General features: G+C 42.8%; 1 protein-coding gene across 1 annotated transcript; it reads left to right on the forward strand.

Annotated features, from left to right (window-relative positions):
- Nucleotides 1–48: 48 nt before the first annotated feature.
- LOC117515600 (erythrocyte band 7 integral membrane protein-like) lies at nucleotides 49–19,420 on the forward strand. Its single transcript, XM_034176271.1, has 8 exons — nucleotides 49–257; nucleotides 12,605–12,726; nucleotides 15,479–15,588; nucleotides 15,929–16,001; nucleotides 16,094–16,176; nucleotides 16,505–16,708; nucleotides 18,908–19,012; nucleotides 19,187–19,420. Exons 1-8 carry the CDS (start codon nucleotides 49–51, stop codon nucleotides 19,418–19,420), a joined length of 1,140 nt encoding a protein of 379 aa, XP_034032162.1.
- The last annotated feature ends 495 nt before the right edge of the window (nucleotides 19,421–19,915 follow it).

Consider the following 19,915-nt stretch of genomic DNA (forward strand, 5'->3'; position numbering starts at 1 on the left):
TCATGCCACCGAAAAAAACATTAATGGAGGAAAATGAGGACATTAGGAATGACCGGGTTGAAGTTAAAACCCCGGTCATACGCGCATGCTGTGACCGCAGACAGCGAGGACAGAGCCGGCGAGCTGGAGATGAGCTCTGTGGAACAACAAGTGGCAGCTTTTCTCACAACCAGAGACATTAATCTGGACGTGGATACCATCGAGGCTTGCCACCCACTGCCAGATAGGGACAACAACACGCCAGCTGTGATCTTGAGGTTTGTAAACAGGAAAAACAAAATTGCACTAATGAAACAAGGGAAAAAGCTAAAGGGCACGAATGTTTACTTGAACGACCACTTAACAAAAAGGAATGCGGACGTTGCTAAGAAAGCCAGATATTTATGGAAACAAAACAAAATACAGAACACATGGGTTATGAACTGCAAAGTATACATTAAACTTAAAGGTACACCTGAGGAAGCCAAGGTACTTGTCATCAAAGACATAGAAGACCTAAAAAAATACGAATGAGGATAAAACATAACTGTATTGCACCGATATAATGACATCCAACAATAATTCTTCAAAATGGAAGAAAATGATGCAGGGATACAACAAAGGATTCTGGACTATGGACACTTGGAACTGAAATCATTTGAGTACATTGATTGTAGGGCATTAGATTTGGAAGATGGATTAGATCCTGATAACAACCTGTTTTTATTATCCAACCCAATAGATTGCTCGGGAGGAGCTCGGAGTCGAGCCGCTGCTCCTCCACGTCGAAAGGATTCAGTTGAGGTGGCTCGGGCATCTTTTCCGGATGCCGCTGGACGCCTCGCTGGAGAGGTGTTCCGGGCACGTCCCATTGGGAGGAGGCCCCGGGGAAGACCCATGACACACTGGAGGGACTACATCTCTCGGCTGGCTTGGGAATGCCTTGGGGTTCCCCCGGAGGAGCTGGGGGAGGTGTGTGTGGATCGAGAGGTCTGGGCGGCTTTGCTTGAGCTGCTGCCCCCGCGACCCGACTCCGGATAAAGAGGAAGAAAATGGATGGATAGATTGCAAATATTTATCTGAAGATGATTATAACTATTTTGTTGACTCCAAAGGGAAACTCTCAATTATTCATTTCAATAGTAGGAGCATGTATAGTCTCATCCACATCAAAGAATATTTACAACAATTTACCCAGCCATTTCACATTATTGCGATTTCAGAAACATGGTTTAATGAGGATAAAGGCATAGATTTTGAGTTAGAAGGTTATAGTTTGAACTATGTAAACAAAGGAAATAAAATGAGAGGTGGAGTTGCTATACGAGGTCTATTAGAAAAGTATCCGACCTTATTATTTTTTTCAAAAACCGTATGGATTTGAATCACGTGTGATTACATCAGACATGCTTGAACCCTCGTGGGCATGCAAGAGTTTTTTCACGCCTGTCGGTTACGTCATTCGCCTGTGGGCAGTCTTTGAGTGAGGAGTGGTCCACCCTCTCGTCGATTTTTTCATTGTTTAGGAATGGCTCAGAGACTGCTGCTTTGTTTGATCAAAATTTTTTCAAAACTGTAAGGCACAACTGAGTGGACACCATTCGATAAATTCAGCTGGTTTTCTGTAAAAATTTTAACAGCTGATGAGAGATTTTGGTCTGGTAGTGTCACTTAAGGACGGCCCACGGCGCCTGACGGCGATCTGCGCTCCGAGGCAGCAGCGTCTCGCCGTTTCAAGTTGAAAACGTCCACATTTCAGGCTCTGTTCACCCAGTAAGTCATCAGAGAACATAGAACTTTCAGAAGAAGTCAGCACGAGGAGTTTATGCGGACATTCCACTGTTAAAGGTCATTTTGTAATGAAAGAACGTGCGGGCAGAGTCGCATGTCGGGCCGCACCCGACCGCAGGGGGTCACGACAGGAAAAACACCTCCGTTGGAAACCTTAACGGGCAAGTTGGAACATGCCCAACTGTTAAACAATTTCTCAGTTACTCACTTGTTGAAAGCCATCAAAGCCGCCTGAATTTTACAAATGGTTTTCAACACGGAGGTGTTTTTCCTGTCGCGGCGCACACAGATTTGCGGCATCGTCACGGAAACGACTCGGCGAATTTGTGCGCACGTTCTTTCATTACAAAATGACCTTTAACAGTGGAATGTCCGCATAAACTCCTCATGCCAGCCTCTTCTGAATCTTCTCTGTTCTCTCACGACATCCTGGGTCAACAGAGCCTTAAATTAGGATGATTTCAGCTCGAAACAGCCAGACGACGTCGCCTGGGAGCTCTGTGCGACGTCCCACTCCGTGGGAAGTCCTTAAAGCGACAGAAACACCCCATAATCTCTCATCAGCCGTTAAACTTTTCACCGAAAACCAGCTGAATTTCTCGAACAGTGTCCACTCGGATATCCCTCACAGGTCCTGAAAAAGTTTGATAAGCAACGCGCGCCGTCTCGAGCAGCGTCTCAAACAAAGGAATTCAGCCGAGAGGGCCTCAAAGCCTGCCCACAGGGAAATGACGTCACCGACACGTGTGAAAAAACTCACGCATGCGCACGAGGGTTCAAGCATGATTGGTGTAATCGCATGTCATTCAAATCCATATAGTTTTTTTTTTTTTTTTATAAAACTGCCGGGTAGTTTTATAAGATACCTCGTATATGTCCACAATAACATTAAAGTAATAGGAAATATGACAATGACAATATATGACACATTAGAATGCATAACAGTAGAGATACTCAATGCAAAAAAGAAAAATATTATTGTAAGTTGCTTATACAGGTCACCTGGTTCAAGTCTGGAATTTTTTTACAGAGTGGGTGGAAAAAACATTTTCCACAATAGGTAACAAAAAAATATTTATCTGTGGAGATTTCAATGTTTATTTGATGAACCCAAATATAGGAATAACTATAGACAGCAAATTAACCTGGAAAGCACACATCAGACACATACAAAGTAAAGTTCCTAAAAGTGTCTCAGTTACTAACAAGGTTACATACGAGGTCTGTCCATAAAGTATCGTACCTTTTTATTTTTTTCAAAAACTATATGGATTTCATTCATATGTTTTTACATCAGACATGCTTGAACCCTTGTGCGCATGCGTGAGTTTTTCCACGCCTGTCGGTGACGTCATTCGCCTGTGAGCACGCCTGGTGGAAGGAGTGGTCCCGCCCCCTCGTCGGATTTTCATTGTCTGGAAATGGCGGAATGAAAAGGACTTTTTTTTTCCATCAGAATTTTTTCAGAAGCTGTTAGAGACTGGCACCTAGAAACCATTTGAAAAATTTATCTGGCTTCAGTGAAAATTTTACGGGCTTCACAGAGAATAAGGACTTTAACTACAGCTTTAAGGACCCCTTTAAGGACGGTCGGTGCGCTGCGCTGCGAGCTGCGACAATGCGGCACCAAACCACTGGATCATTTCTAAGCTGACGGTTCTGTGGATACAAGACCGTCGTGTGCTCTTTCTCTGGTTATCACAAGACCTGGACATCAGCCATTTTCCGGCAGATTTCACTTTCAACAAGAGATTTTGTCATGGAAAGCCGCGCGGAGGCTTCGCGTGTCACGACCGATTCGCTGATGAAGCGACACAAAGGAACACCTCCGTTTCGGAGTGTTAGAGGACAAGATGGGACATGTCTATCTCGGCTTTCAGTGCTTACCAGTTGAGTGAGTATAAAAGAACTTGTGGAGAGCTGGACATGTCCCAACTTGTCCTCTAACACTCCGAAACGGTGGTGTTCCTTTGTCTCGCTTCATCAGCAAATCGGTCGTGACGCGCGAAGCCTCCGCGCGGCTTTCCATGACAAAATCTCTTGGAGGGTCATGATTATATACGATTAAAAATAAAATTAGAACATTTTCAGGAATGTAAAACAGTATAAATAACTGCCTATATTATAGTGTGTTATTGATTATATATGTGATTAGAGGATCCAGAGTGGGCATTGGGTCTTAATGCTGACTGTGTTAAGATGAAGCTGTGTCTGGTTTTTGTGGTTGTGCTGCTGCTGGCTCTCCATCTTTCACTGCAGGTGAGAAGCCAGAGTCTGAACAACACCGGTGACTCAGTGAATACAACTACAAACATGACGGTGGCTAGCTAATTCACAACGCCCAGTTTCAACGCTGCAGTGAACACAGTCGAAGACAAATAAAGGTTTTTCCAAAGAGCGAGGCCTTCACGCTGCTGCTCCCAGTTACACTCGTGCCCACTGTGGTACCTGGCAATGGCATTGGCACACGACACATCACCAAGTGGCTTAATGAAATATCTATTTATATTATATAGTAATATGAATATAACACAGATTAGATTGATAACCAACATGTTTGTTTGTGTGTTTGTCCTTGTTGTTTGTGTGTGTGTTTGTCCTTCTGTGGTGTTGTGAGCCATCTGTCATGCTGCTGGTTCCGTTCTGTCTTAGTATCCATGACCATCCAAATCTCTATATTCACACCTGGCAGGTCTCTAGGGATGGTACTCCAGGGTAGCCCCCTGCCTTGAGAAACCATCTCACCGTCAGACCTGCCATTTTAATGCACCAACATCAAAATTTAGCAGGACCAGTGGGTAGTAACGTATTGGGATAACCTTAGCATATTACCTCACTAAGGTCCTGTGTTTTTTAATTGCACCTCATATGACTCCATGCTTTAGCAGGTCCTCACCAAGGACCTGTGGTTTTAATTGCACCTCATATGACCCCATGCTTTAGCAGGTCCTCACCAAGGACCTGTGGTTTTAATTGCACCTCATACGACCTCATGCTTTAGCAAGTCCTCACCAAGGACCTGTGGTTTTAATTGCACTTCATATGACCCCATATTTTAACAGGTCCTCACCAAGGACCTGTGGTTTTAATTGCACTTCATACGACCCCATATTTAGCAGGTCCTCACCAAGGACCTGTGTTTTTTAATTGCACCTCATACGACCTCATGCTTTAGCAAGTCCTCACCAAGGACCTGTGGTTTTAATTGCACTTCATACGACCCCATATTTTAGCAGGTCCTCACCAAGGACCTGTGTTTTTTAATTGCACCTCATACGACCTCATGCTTTAGCAAGTCCTCACCAAGGGTCTGTGGTTTTAATTGCACCTCATACGACCCCATATTTTAACAGGTCCTCACCAAGGACCTGTGGTTTTAATTGCACCTCATACGACCTCATGGTTTTAATTGCACTTCATACGACCCCATATTTTAACAGGTCCTCACCAAGGACCTGTGGTTTTAATTGCACTTCATACGACCCCATATTTTAACAGGTCCTCACCAAGGACCTGTGGTTTTAATGCACTCATCTCAAGTGCCTCAAACTAAGCAGGGTAAACAACAACAGTAATAATAATCATCATAATAAATCCAACGATATGTGTTCCTTGTGTGTCTTGTCTGGTCCCCTGTTGTGTGTTATTTTGTTTATACTGTGTTATATTACTATGGTATTGCATTATGTTACGTTTATATTTATATGTGTATGCGCATGTGCGTATGTATGTATGTGTATATATATATGTATATATGTGTATGTATATGTATATGTGTGTGTGTGTGTGTGTGTGTGTGTGTGTGTGTGTGTGTGTGTGTGTGTGTGTGTGTGTGTGTGTGTGTGTGTGTGTGTGTGTGTGTGTGTGTGTGAGTATGTATGTGTGTGTTCATATGTATGTGTGTGTGGGTGTATGTTCACATACATGAAATATTAAGCTCAAAATGATGACAACCGCGTAATTTAAGTAATTTAATTTAACAGAGGATGGAATTGGGGGTGGGAGTCAATAAGCTTGTCTTCATCCCACTCCTTTCCAAGTTGATTCTGTTTGTATGTTAATTCATTTATGCCTTTTTTTTGTCTTTATTAATTTTCTTTTTTCTTTTCACCATTTTATGAACAGTGTCAAGTGTGTACATAAAACTGTACTATTTGTTTATATTGTTTATATTATTGTTTATATATATTATGTTGACTTGGAATAAACAAACAAACCAAAGCTGTGGCCCTGTTGGTGTGGTTCTGGGGCTCCCTCTATTGGTGGGCCTATGCCAGCACCCTGTGTGCATCCCTTGGATATGGGGCTGCTCCCTGTGCCTCCCTGTGGAGGGGCGGTGTCGGGGTGTGTTCTGGCGCCATCGGGCTGCTCCCCTGTTGGTTTGCCATGCTGCCCGGTGGCTCTGGGGGCTGCCTTTCCTGGCACCTGTGCCCTCCCGCTGCCCTTTTTCTCCTGGTTCCCCCCGGGCCCTGCGTCCTGGACCCATTTCCGTCGGTGCTCGCAGCCGGTCGCATGGCTTCTGACGTGCCGGAGTGGTCTATGTCATATGGTAAGTTTCTGTACTCTTCTCTTGGTCCAACACACCAGCCACAGTAGTAATTAGACAACAGACTGTCACTGTTTGTTCATGTGTGGTTGTTTGTCATGGTATGTTGTATGGTTGGGGACCCGTCTCCTCGATGTCTCATGTCACAGTTATTGTCTTCACCACTCATCTCTCGTTCTTGTCTGTCTTTGTGTTGTTTTGGTGGTCGGCCATTTCTGATAGAAGTTTTCAGTTGGCTTTGAGTAGGCTGTTGGAGGCTGATTGGGAAGGGCGGATGGGGGTCACACACACACACCACATTCACTCACACACTACATACCTTTTGTCTTGCAGGAATAAATTGCATATATGGGTATTAATGTTCATAAATGGCTCTGCCAGTGTGGCATTCACCATTACTATACGAGGTCTGTCAGAAAAGTATCGGACCTTTTTATTTTTTGCAAAAACCATATGGATTTGAATCACGTGTGATTGCATCAGCCAAGCTTGAACCTTCGTGCGCATGTGTGAGTTTTTTCACACCTGTCGGTTGCGTCATTCGCCTGTGAGCAGGCTTTGTGTGAGCAGTGGTCCACCCCTCTCGTTTGATTTTTATTGCAAATAAATGTCTGAACGATTTGGAGCTTTGCTGCATAAAATTTTTCCAGAAACTGTGAGAGACCTCCAGGTGGACACCATTCGGAAAATTCAGATGGCTTTCAGGGACCATTTTATGGGGATTACACAGATTAAGGAGTGCTCCAGCCGGTTTAAAGACCACCCACAGCGTCTGAGAGCGCGGCGCACTCCGACAGGCTGACACCCCGCTGAAACAACCAGATCATTTCCAACGTGAAGGCTTTGTTGATCCGGGACGTCGTCTGAGTTCCACAAAAAAGGCATAAGGCGTGGACATCAGCACTTTTTCGGCACATTCCACTGTTACAGAAGTTTTTTTCATGGAAAAAGAAGCGGACGGATGTGCCACCGTGCCGCTCATTGCGTGGGACAAAACCACCTCCGTGTTGGTCTCACAGGACGGCTTTGAGATGGATTTCAGATGGCTGTCGGTGGCTTTTTAGTCGTGTGACTATCTGAGAAATTGTGCATGAGCTGGACATGCCCCAACATGTCCTGTGAGGCTTCATCACAGCGTTGCTTTGCGCCATGTGGCTCTGCCGCAATGCGTGGGATTCCTCCGCTCCTCTTTCCATGACAAAAACTCCTGTAACAGTGGAATGTGCCATTCATTTCTAAACTGGATGGTGTGTTTTATCCGGGACGTCCTCTGACTAGCACAGGAATTGCGGAAGACGTGGACATCAGCACTTTTTCGGCACATTGAGACAGACATGCGGAGGAATTCTGCGCGTCGCGGCGGAGCCGCATGGCACAAAGCATGAAAAAAACTCCTGTAACAGTGGAATGTGCCGAAAAAGTGCTAATGTCCACACCTTATGCCTTTTTTGTGGAAGTCAGACAATGTCCCGGATCAACAAAGCCTTCACGCTGGAAATGATCTGGTTGTTTCAGTGGGGTGTCAGCCTGTCTGAGTGCGCCGTGCTCTCAGACGCTGTGGGCGGTCTTTAAACCGGCTGGAGCACTCCTTATTCTGTGTAATCCCCATAAAATGGTCCCTGAAAGCCATCTGAATTTTTCGAATGGTGTCCACCTGGAGGTCTCTCACAGTTTCTGGTAAAAATTGATGCAGTAAAGCTCCAAATCATTCAGACATTTATTCGCAATAAAAATCCGACGAGAGGGGTGGACCACTGCTCACACAAAGCCTGCTCACAGGCGAATGACGCAACTGACAGGCATGAATCACACATGCGCATGAAGGTTCAAGCTTGGCTGATGCAGTCACACGTGATTCAAATCCATATGGTTTTTGCAAAAAATAAAAAGGTCCGATACTTTTCTGACAGACCTCATATATGCAGACAGGGGGGAAAATAAATTAATAAATAAATAAAAGATAACTTTACAGTTATCGGATTAATGGTTATTGAAGCTAACTTTTGGTTAGCTGTGCCCACCACTGACTATTACCCACCATTGCTGCTGCCAGTTTTCTCTCTGCATCCACTTATTGACAAGTTTGACACGTCTTCTGTTTCATTTCCAGTTCTGAAGAATCCTGTAAACTTTAGAACGGTTTTTAGTAATTCCTCATCACGAAGCTCTTTCTCTCTTCAAACATTTCTTTTATGTGTCACTCTGAAAAGTCTAATATGATGCTTTTTTTTTTTTGAGAATTGTTGACCTCTCACCCTCTAATTTGATTCACCGTTGGTAGAAACTAATATCTCTGAAATTTTTATCCTCATTTGGGGTATGCTCAATCCAGGAATGTTTTCCAGTTTTCTGTTTTTCAGGTACTTCAAGGTTTTGTTGAGAATGGGTGTTGTAGTTTCTTCCATTTATGATTTATTCATGACTATGGCCACTTTATGCAAGCAAGATGAAGTTTACTTGCTCGAAAGAAAGAAGGACTGTCTGACAGGGTGCAAGCTGCCATCTGTTGGTGACGTACTCAGAGTGTGTTTGTACAGAATGGGGCAAAAGGGCACTAAGAAATGATGCAGCAGTGCAGAATGTGAAGGAGGTACAACACTTTTGGGAAAGTTCCCGGATTCCCATTCTACCCTTCCACCATGCAGAGAAGGCTCTAGAACAGTGGTGTCCAAAGTATTCCAGAAAGGGCCAAGAGAGTGCAGGTTTTCTTTGCAGCCACTGACTCCAGCAGGTGATTTCACTGATTAACATCACTTTGAACAGATGGGATGAGTTCATCAATGAAAATCCCTGGCTAGATCTAGTGGCTGCAAAGAAAACCTGCACTCTCTTGACCATTTCTGGAATACTTTGGACACCACTGCTCTAGAAGACCTTGTAGGAAAATGGGAGGCTTTGAAGAAAAATAACAGGCGAGAAAGTGAAATGCAAAAGGAGAAAGAAGAACAGTTCAAAGAGACATTTAATAATCTTTTTGATATCAAACACCATGATGCACTAATGATGATCACCACTGAGGAAGACAGAATATCTGGAAGTACAGAGTGAGAAAAGCAGGCATGGAATTATGGCAGGAGTAGGTATAAAGCTGTCAAAGCAGGAACTTGCAAAATCCAAAGCAAAACAGAAGAATGGTGGAATGAGAAACAGCAACATGAAGCTGATCTAGTTGGCAGAAGTGTCACGTCATAGGTTGATCTGGGCTTTGATTCGGTTTTTCCCTCTTTCCCTTCACGTGCCCCAGCTTTGATTTAGTTATTTTCTTTTCATTTATTAGTCAGTTCCAGTTTAGTTTTGCTTTAGTGTTTATTTTCCATTTATTCCCTGATCAGTTCTCATGTAGTTTCTTCCTTGTACTCATTATATCTCGGTTTGTTTTTAGTTCTCATGGTCATGCCTGATTCTTGTTCCTGTCCATAGTCCTATTATATTCTGTTTTTGCTCAGTTCAGAGCTCTGTTTCCCTCACGCCCATCTGATTAAGTTCACATCACTGCACCCGCCTCGTATCTGGGTCTCTCAGTTTGATTCTGTCTGCTTTGTGTTTGCTTTGTGTTTTCTTTCACTCACACTCTTGGCACCTATTCACGCATCTTTGTATCTCACATTACTCCACCTTGTATGGTCCTACCTCACTATCTTGCGCAGTGCACAATCTTTGTCCAGCAGCCACGCCCCCTTTCTCAATTGTTCCTCACCTACACCTAGTTAACACCTGTCACCTGTCCCAGCCATCACTCCTGCCAGTTTGTTGTCTTTGCACACATTCTAGCCTCTTGTTTTCAGTCCTGATTTTTGCCTTGCCGTGTACCGTGTTTTTTGCTCTGTTCTCCTCGACGATACCTCTGGCCTCGTCTCTGATGACTTTCTTTGCTCATGCCACTGAACCCTGCTCGTCCATGGCTACGTATCTGCCTGACCCTGACCCTGCCTGGAATAAAGACCATGATTTCTCTCACCCCTAAGCCGAGTCTGGGAGTCTGCTTTGTGGGTCCAGCTGCTCCGGGTGCCGGGCAGCTGCCCGTCCTGACAAGCAGTTGCATCTTAGAGGACTCAACCTCAAGCTCTTCTGCTGGAGAGAGCAAGACAAACTTAGCATCTCATATATATCATTGCACTGGTTTTTGCCATGTTCAACAGCATTTTGTGTGTATCTATTAAAGTCTATAATGTCTTTTGCGGGCAGTATATTTGTTATCAGTTGTGTTGAGCACACCCTAAATACAACCCCAATTCCAATGAAGTTGGGACATTGTGTAAAATGTAAATTAAAAACAGAATACAATGATTTGAAAATCCTCTTCAATCTATATTCAATTGAATACACCACAAAGACAAGATATTTAATGTTCAAACTGATTAACTTTGTTGTTTTTGTGCAAATATTTGCTAATTTTGAAATGGATGCCTGCAACACATTTCAAAAAGTTGGGACAGGGAAACAAAAGACTGGTAAAGTTGATGAATGCTCAAAGAACACCTAATTGGAAACAGGTGAGTGTCATGATTGGGTATAAAGGAGCATCCCCAAAAGTCTCAGCCATTCACAAGCAAAGATGGGATGAGGATCACCACTTTGTGAACAACTGTGTGAAAAAATAGTCCAACAGTTTAAGAATAATGTTTCTCATTGTTCAATTGCAAGGAATTTAGGGATTCCATCATCTACAGTCCATAATATAATTAGAAGATTCAGAGAATCTGGAGAACTTCCTACACATAAGCGGCAAGGCTGAAAACCAACACTGAATGTTCATGACCTTCGATCCCTCAGGTGGCACTGCATTAAAAACTGATATCATTGTGTAAACGATCTTAATGCGTGGGCTCAGGAACACTTCAGAAAACCATTGTCAGTTAACACAGTTCATCGCTACATCTACAAGTCCAAGTTAAAACTCCAGCATGCAAAGCGAAAGCCATACGTCAACAGCATCCAGAAATGCCGCCGCCTTCTCTGGGCCCCAGGTCATTTGAAATGGACAGATGCAAAGTGGAAAAGTGTACTGTGGTCTGATGAGTCGAGTCCACATTTCAAATTGTTTATGGAAATCATGGACGTCGTGTCCTCCGGACAAAAGAGGACAAAGACCATCCAGATTGTTACCAGTGCAAGTTCAAAAGCCAGCATCTGTGATGGTATGGGGGTGTGTTATTGCCCATGGCACATCTGTGATGGCACCATCAATGCTGAAAGGTACATCCAGGTTTTGGAGCAACACATGCTGCCATCCAAGCAATGCATTTTTCAGGGACGTCCCTGCTTATTTCAGCGACACAATGCCAAACCACATTCTGCATGTGTTACAACAGTGTTGCTTTGTAGTAAAAGAGTACGGGTACTAGACTGGCCTGCCTGCAGTCCAGACCTGTTGCCCATTGAAAATGTGTGGCACATTATGAAGCGAAAAAATACGACAACAGAGACCCCGGACTGTTGCACAACTGAAGTCGTACATCAAGCAAGAATGGGAAAGAATTCCACCTACAAAGCGTCAACAATTAGTGTCCTCAGTTCCCAAACGCTTATTGAGTGTTGTTAGAAGGAAAGGTGAGGTAACACAGTGGTAAACATACCACTGTCCCAGCTTTTTTGAAACGTGTTGCAGGCATCCATTTCAAAATGAGCAAATATTTGCACAAAATCAATACATTTTATCAGTTTGAACATTAAATGTCTTGTCTTTGTGGTGTATTCAATTGAATATGGGTTGAGGAGGATTTGCACATCATTGTATTCTGTTTTAATATACTGTATATATATTGTATACTTGAGCTTTTCATTATAGTGGTTCATTTAGAAGGGTGAGAGCAAAACATTGGCAGTTTTCAGTACAGGCCATATGAGCTGCTGCGGGGGGCGCCATTTTTGGAGGGGCTGCACCGTGGGCAGGAGCATTGAAAAAACAAACAAACAAACAAACAAACAAATAATAATAATAATAATAATAATAATAATAATAATAATAATAATAATAATAATAATAATAATGTCCACTGCAAAATGGTTTTCTGGTCACTGTGTGTGGAATTGGCAAATTGGCGCCCCCTGCAGGCAGCTGCAGGCGCCCTGCTTGCTGTCAGAGTTCACAGAAGCAGTGAGAAGGTGAAAGAAACTGGGAGGGTCGTGCAGTGGACAGTTCACCTCTTTGTAAGGGAGGGGAAAAGACGGGCTGCTTCATGGGCTAAAGTCAGTTACACCTCAACTTTCTTCCAAATAACGCACATCTCATTCATAATATTATAAATACAGCTCTATAATTCTTGCATGTTTATCTGAATTGTCCAGAGCTGGACACAGCCGAATCCTCTCGGTGTGCGACAGGAACCCGGGAACAGGTGCTCTCCTGCTGTGCGCGGATCATCCAGCAAAAACAAAGAAGGCAGCCTTTGAAAGCAGACAGACAAGATGTAAGAACGGGTTTGAATGTCACCGGAGAGAACAAACTGCCCACTTGTGGAAAAAAAAAAGTTTGCAGAAAGGAGAACCTGCCTGTTTGTAAAGACGGCTTAAGAACTTATGCTGTGTTCACATTACGAGCTGAAGTGACTAAATCTGACCCTTTTTTGTGTGCCTGCAAGAGTATGTGTTTTTACAAAAAATTTCCATCAGCTGGCAACTCTTTTAAATGTCATGTACACTGACAAAATAATAATAATAATAATATTTAAAATGAGGCTTATCGTCATAATTAACTGGTTTATTTGAGGGGAAAAAGAATCACATTTGATTTCATTGGCATGGGGATGCTAGTAATATTTTAGTTTAGAATTTCTTTTGACCCACAGATGAAGAGCAAAAATTAAGGAGAAAAAAAGCCAAATAGTACATTATCAAATTTCTGTCAAACCAAAAACTTTAGCAGATTAGCTAATACTAAGTATTTACACATTTAGCCTAATATTTACAAACATCAAGCTAAATATTTAGCTAAATGCACCTTAATAAAAGAGCTAATTGTTCCTCCCTGAAAGATGGATTTACATAAAGTGTCTAATGACAGACATTTAACCTGTGAGGGCGTGTTTATTCAAATTTCCAACTCATGGATGTTTTGAGCTATTTCGTAGCCTGCAGTCTATTGATATCAATTTCAGCTGAAGGGGCACTTGTAAAATATTAATAACAAAATTTAAAAATTTTTTTTAAAAATGGCTGTTTGTGCAAATTTTTTTGGCCGGGGGCGGGGACTCGGAGGGGGTCTTGCCCAGGGAGTAATTCAGTGAAGAACTGCCACTGGAGCAAAACATTTCAAAAGTCACCAAATAAGGGTCACCCTAACATTACATACATACATTACATAGTAATGTATGTATGTAATGTGTGTATGTTTTCTTATTGTTGATGGTTAAGGATTATGTTCATGTTTGTTTGAAAAACACTAAAACTAATCCTGAGGCAAAGTAAACGTTGTTGTCAACTACAATCTGAGAGGAAAAGCAGTAAAGTGCTTCAAACATTATAGCTTTATGACATCAAAGCTTTATGACATCAATGCACAAAGCTTGCTCAGTTGTCATGACAACAAGCTTTATGATGAATGAGCAACCTTTGTGCCGAACAAAGCACAAGACTTGACATCAGATGTGAGATCAGGGAAGGAGCTCATTCTGTCAGCAGGAAGCAGGAGGTTCACTTTCAGCAAAAATGTTTACAACTGTGGAACTCTACGACACAAAAGAAAGTGAAAAAATGAGACGACAAAAACATCAGACAGGTAATCCACACATTTACCAGTTTATCATGGGAGGTTTATAATGTTTAAAATGATCATATTTTAGGCTTTCAAGAGGTTTGATGGCTTTGGAAACATTTTCATAATTTTTGGTTCACCATGTGAAGGTTCATGGTGTTTGTGGACGCCATCTGCTGGACAATGGAGGAAGACTGAACGCATCATTTCCATGAAAAGGCTCCAGTCCTGTCTGTCCTGGTGACGCAGATGAAATTTAGGGGTCCAAGCCCCACGGGGCTGGAAACCTATTGTTAGGACGTGAAATTAAGACATAGTCCAAATGTATAAGTGATAAACAGCACTGCTGATTCTAATTAAAATATAATGATGATTAAAAAAAATAATAATCATCAAATTTGTTATCATTACACACAGATGAGTGTACACACACACACACACACACACACACACACACACACACACACACACACACACACACACACACACACACACACACACACACACACACACACACACACTCATCTTCATCCGCTTAGTCCAATTAAGGGTCACGGGGGCTGGAGCCTATTCCAGCAGTCATAGAGCGTGAGGCGGGGCACACCCAGGACAGGACGCCAGTCTGTCATACATGAATACCTACTTCCTTAAGCAAAAACAGATGGAACCGATAGCCAATCAGAGTGCGCCTGTAATGGGTGATGAAAACTCATAACCTTAATAATCTGAAGGTTATGATGTTGTTGATGATGGTAACAGTTCTCCTGGTCATGTTCAGGTTAAACAAACAAGTGCCTTACCTCAAAAATATTGAAATAAAATTTAATGTTGCACAGTCACCAAAAAAAAAAAAAAAAAAAAAAGGGTCCAAATAAAGTGTCAGATTTCACCAGATTGAACCATTTTCTGCGGGAGCCAAGACCTCCCTCGGTGGACGCGCCATCATACAGCTTTGGATTCAGAATTTGAGTAAAACTGAACAATGTAGTGTTCAGGACACATCAGATGGCCAGAGACTTGAGTTGGACAAACAAAAAATGACTTGTAAACATCTTTCTTTCGTCTTTCTTTCTTTGGAATCTACAGTTTGAGTCATTGTGTATACAAACAAACAAACAAACAAACAAACAAACAAACAAACAAACAAACAAACAGCAGTGATCACATAAACCTCCAATCACTTCAGTCATCACCATTTTGAGAGACAAAGACGGCGGCCACAATAAAATAAAAAGTGAATGGGGGCAGCATGGTGGGTTAGTGGTTAGCACTGTTGTCTCAGTTAGAAGGTCATGGGTTCGATTCCCACCTGTGGCCTTTCTGTGTGGAGTTTGCTTGTTGTCCTCATGTGTTTTGTGTGCTGCTGTTTCTAATTGTCTTTAATGAAATCACTCCTTGAATTGATTTCCACAGATGAGCTGAATGAGTTGAACTGATTTTGTTCTGTCAATAAATTTTCCTTCCTTCAGTCTTGCAGAGTCCTGATGGCGTCTTGAGCTGCTGTGATTGGTTCTTGGTGCTTCTCTCCTACCTCATGTTGCTGTTCACTCTGCCCCTCTCCATATGGAGGTGCTTTAAGGTCAGTTTTTGATCATTATTGACAGTCGATAAGCAGTCGTCAGGCTGCAGGACAAACTGCTGGTCTGATCACGTCACTTATTGAGGCTGACTTCATGTTTATTCTGTTTTTTTATTATTATTATTATTCTACAGCTCTGCACATTAATCCTCTATAATGTTTCTTTACTTATATGTTTTGTGTTAAATTAAATGTCTTTAAATGATAAATATTGTAAGTGATCAAAGCTTTTTTGTGAAAATGAGCTGATTGAACATCTCTCACTGTCCACTTCCAGGATAAACGTAGATAAAGAACAGACTGACTTGTGAGCACTGATGTGGTTTCTCTCTGTGCACAGGTCATTCACACGTATGAGCGGGCCGTGATCTATCGCCTGGGACGCGTTTGGCGAGGAGGAAACAGAGGACCAGGTTGGAAGTGTTTCTTAAACATTCGTGCAGAAGCTTCATCATGACTGTGTTTGTTTGCGGCGGCTTTAGTTTGTCTTCTTGTGATGTCACAGGGTTGGTCTTCGTCCTGCCGTGGACGGACACGTTGATGAGAGTCGACGTCCGCACCATCACCTTCAACATCCCACCACAGGAGGTACGACACACACGTCCACTTACACTCAACACATCAGTGTGTGTGTCACAGTCTGAGACGTTTAAAGCACATTCAAACTAGAGCGGCACTCATTAGAGCGCATAGTGCACCTGCACATACAACAGTTCACCACATCTGGATCTCAGCTGGACGTCTTTACAATTTCTCACATCAAACACATTTTTCTTTCCAAAGTATATGCATCAGTTTGTGACTTCTGACAGTAAAAGTCAAACATTTTGTTTCATATTGTTAAAGAAAATAATTGTTTCCTCGATTCACGTCCAGATCATGAAGAAAACAGCTGTTGTTGCTCTGCTGCTTTCAGGTTGTGACTGAAGATCTTGTCCGGGTGTGGACTGATGGTGTGATCTGCTACCGGGTCCAGAACGCCGCCAAGTGTGTGACCAACGTCAGCGACGTGCACGTGGCAATCCGGCTGTTGGCTCAGACCGCTGTGAGGAAGGTCCTGAGCACAGTGAGCCTGCGTGACATCCTGTCAGAGCAGGAAGAGGTCACCTCCATCATACAGGTACACCAGCTTTTAGACTCTCTGATGATGAACCAGTGTGAGGAGGTTCTGCTGTCAGACGTCTTGTTCAGGATCTAGTGGTCTAGAATAGTGTTGCCACAGTTACTTTGATAAAGTAATCCAATTACTGATTACTGATTACTCCTTGAAAAAGTAACTTAGTTACTTTACTGATTACTCAATTGTAAAAGTAACTAAGTTAGATTACTAGTTACTTTTTTACTTACTTTCCCCAGCTGTCGACAACAACCCTCTGCCACCTCAACATGACAGTGATACTTGTTTTGCCAAAATTCACTTTATAGTCACCCTTTCTTGACTTCAATGAAAATAAATACTTGTTTTATAAAAAGTAAACTAAAGACCTCTTTCTTGACCTCATATTTAACTGTTGACAGCACTGTAACAGTAAAACTTGCAATTTCTAACCTACATTGTTTATAAATGTAACTATTAAATTCTTTCTAACATTTAAATTATCTCTAAACATTTTACTTGTCAAAAATTATTATTATTATAAGTAGGTAGTAAAAAAAAAGGCTTCAAAACTGGACCTTTAATCTAGGGGTGTTATGGGGGGGGGGGGACATCCTTTCCCCATGCCCCCATTCCATCTGGATTCGCCCCTGCTTTGGGGTTTGAGCACAAAGAATGGATAACATTTATTTATGCAGAAAACATGACCAGATTTACAGGTAATAGGATAGAATAGAATAGAAAGCCTTTATTGTCATTATACACAGCAAACACAGTCTGCATAGTACAACGAGATTAGGGGGGCTGCTCCTTAAAAAGTGCACGCAGTGCAATACCAGACAATATAACATGAATAAACAACAATATCACATAAAGAAACACGTGAAGTCCTTTGCTGAAATGTAAAATTGTGTAACATGTGGACAGTGTAAACAGTGTAGCAATTGAGAGAGTGCCAAAGGAAATGTAAAACTGTATGACAACTATAGGCGATGTAAACAATGTAACAACTGAAAAATGTGCAAAAGTCCTGTGCTACAAATGAGATAGATATGGTGCGACTCAGTACCTAATATAGTCCGTTTTTAGTGCAGATTATTGTTCAACATGGTGATGGTTTTGGGGAAGAAACTGTCTCTGAGTCTATTTGTCCTGGCCTGTATGGACCTGTAGCGCCTGCCAGAGGGCAACAGGTTGAAGAGGTGAAAGCTGGGGTGTGTATTGTCCTTGAGAATGTTCTTGGCCCTACTAAGACAACGGGAGGTGTAGATGATGGAAATGGGGGGCAGAGGACAGCCAATGATTTTTTGGCCAGTGTTTGCTACCCTCTGCAGTCTCTTCCTTCCTATCAGCTTCAGTGCAGCTGGAGTGCCACACTGACACTGCGTAGGTCAGCAGGCTCTCTATAGTGGAGCAATAGAAGGTCACCAGCAGGGGTGTGCTTATTTGCTCCTTCCTAAGCACCCTCAAGAAGTGTAGTCACTGCTGGGCCTTCTTGACCAGTGCTGCAGTGTTGACCGCTTCGTTTCCCCCTGTTATCAGCCCCACCACTGTTGTGTCATCAGCAAATTTAACGATGATGTTCTCCGAGTGGGTGGGGGTGCAGTCAGATGTGTAGAGCGAGTAGTAAGAAAGTTTTATTGCGTTTTCACATCATGTGGTCCTCAGAAAGAGAGTTTAGGTGCATTTGAGTGGAAAATAGTGTTAGTTGTTGACGCGTCGTGGAGGATCAGCTGTTTTTAACGAGCAGATACGAGCGACTCAGCTCAGAAGGAGAAAAAAAGCATAAAAATGTCTTTGTAAAGCTCAGTGCAGGTGTGCTGTTGTCACCGCGCTTTAAGAGGTGAGGACGAGTCATAGCTGCTGCAGAAAACCGCCAATGAAAAGCTCACAGCTCGCTTAAAGTGGGCAGTTCAGTCAAACCCCGACCCCCTGTCCACGGACCAAGTTTAATGCTGCTATCGACCCACAATGCAAAAATAATAGTAACGCACAGTGACCTGGAGAAGTAACTTTAATCTGATTACTGATTTGGAAAGATTAACGCGTTAGACTACTCGTTACTAAAGAAAGTGGTCAGATTAGAGTAACGCGTTACCGGCATCACTGGTCTAGAATCAGCTCCCCTCTCATTCTTCTCTATACTGTAGTGTTGGTAGTACGACTCCATTAGTGGGCGTGTCTCCTGCATGTAAACATAGGCATGTTGTTGTGTCTTCTCAGTCCACTCTGGAGGCCACCATGGAGGACTGGGGGATCCAGATCCAGCAGGTGGAGATCAGGATGTCCAACTGTCCCCAGCAGCTGCACAACTTTGTGGCAGACAAGGTAAAGTGTTCAAGTCCCATCAAATATCACAACATTCCTGCATGTTTGAGTTTTATGTTTTATTCTTACTCAGTTCTTTGTAGCCACATGTCTGAGATCATTGTCTGAGCAGTGATCCCTCACCCTCTGTCCTGTTCTTTCTCCTTTCTGTTCTCTCACTCACTCATTCTTCAGGTGGCGGCTGTAGAGGGACACCTGAACTCACCGCTGATGCAGAAGGAGGCGGCTGTGACTGGAGAGACTGCAGCAGCACCGAGGCTGCGCTACCTGCAGACCCTCCAAAACAGCAGTTTCTTTGGTGGACTTGTCGCTCGGGGGGAGTATAGAAGTGCAATGTCCACACATGGCACAGCTTATGCTCCCCCACCTGTACCCAGTAACGCCTGCCATGTTAGACTGCCAGTCTGACGAAATTACGTTTTGAATTAAAAACTATTTTTCAAAAAGTGTTTTGCATTTGTGTTTACATTTGAGTTTACACACGTAAAGCATGTTTTCTTGTGTTATTTAATTGTAATTTTTAGCAACCTTATTTAAACATGAAAAGTAAACTGTCATTTCACACACAATGTGAGATTAAGGTGGCTGCGAGGTCAAAGGTTAAACATGATAAGTATTCTGGGAGTTTACAGTAACCGTATTTGAGCCACATACAAGTCTGGCAACACAAGGACAGTGAGGAGCATCTAATGTTGGTCACGGTATTGCTATAGAATTATTTGCTGTGGGCTCTCATCCCAAGATCATGAACTGACAGTTGGGGGGGCAGTAGTGGCTTCCACTGTAAGGCTAATACTAAGGTTTGCTTGGTTTTCCACTGAAACATCCTCCTCTCTTCTTCCTGCTCAGGTACCCTGTCGTTCTTCCAATGTCAAATTCAATGTTTTTGACCAATATACATTT

This window comes from Thalassophryne amazonica, chromosome 1, assembly GCF_902500255.1.
Source record: "Thalassophryne amazonica chromosome 1, fThaAma1.1, whole genome shotgun sequence".
NCBI classification, from domain to species: domain Eukaryota; kingdom Metazoa; phylum Chordata; class Actinopteri; order Batrachoidiformes; family Batrachoididae; genus Thalassophryne; species Thalassophryne amazonica.

Bases quoted from the DNA above. Each gene is read 5' to 3' on its own strand.
- LOC117515600 (XM_034176271.1), top strand. From the start codon at position 49: ATGACCGGGTTGAAGTTAAAACCCCGGTCATACGCGCATGCTGTGACC. The intron at 16,709-18,907 runs GTACACCAGCTT...GTGTCTTCTCAG, and splicing joins AGGTCACCTCCATCATACAG to TCCACTCTGGAGGCCACCAT. The intron at 19,013-19,186 runs GTAAAGTGTTCA...CTCATTCTTCAG, and splicing joins ACAACTTTGTGGCAGACAAG to GTGGCGGCTGTAGAGGGACA.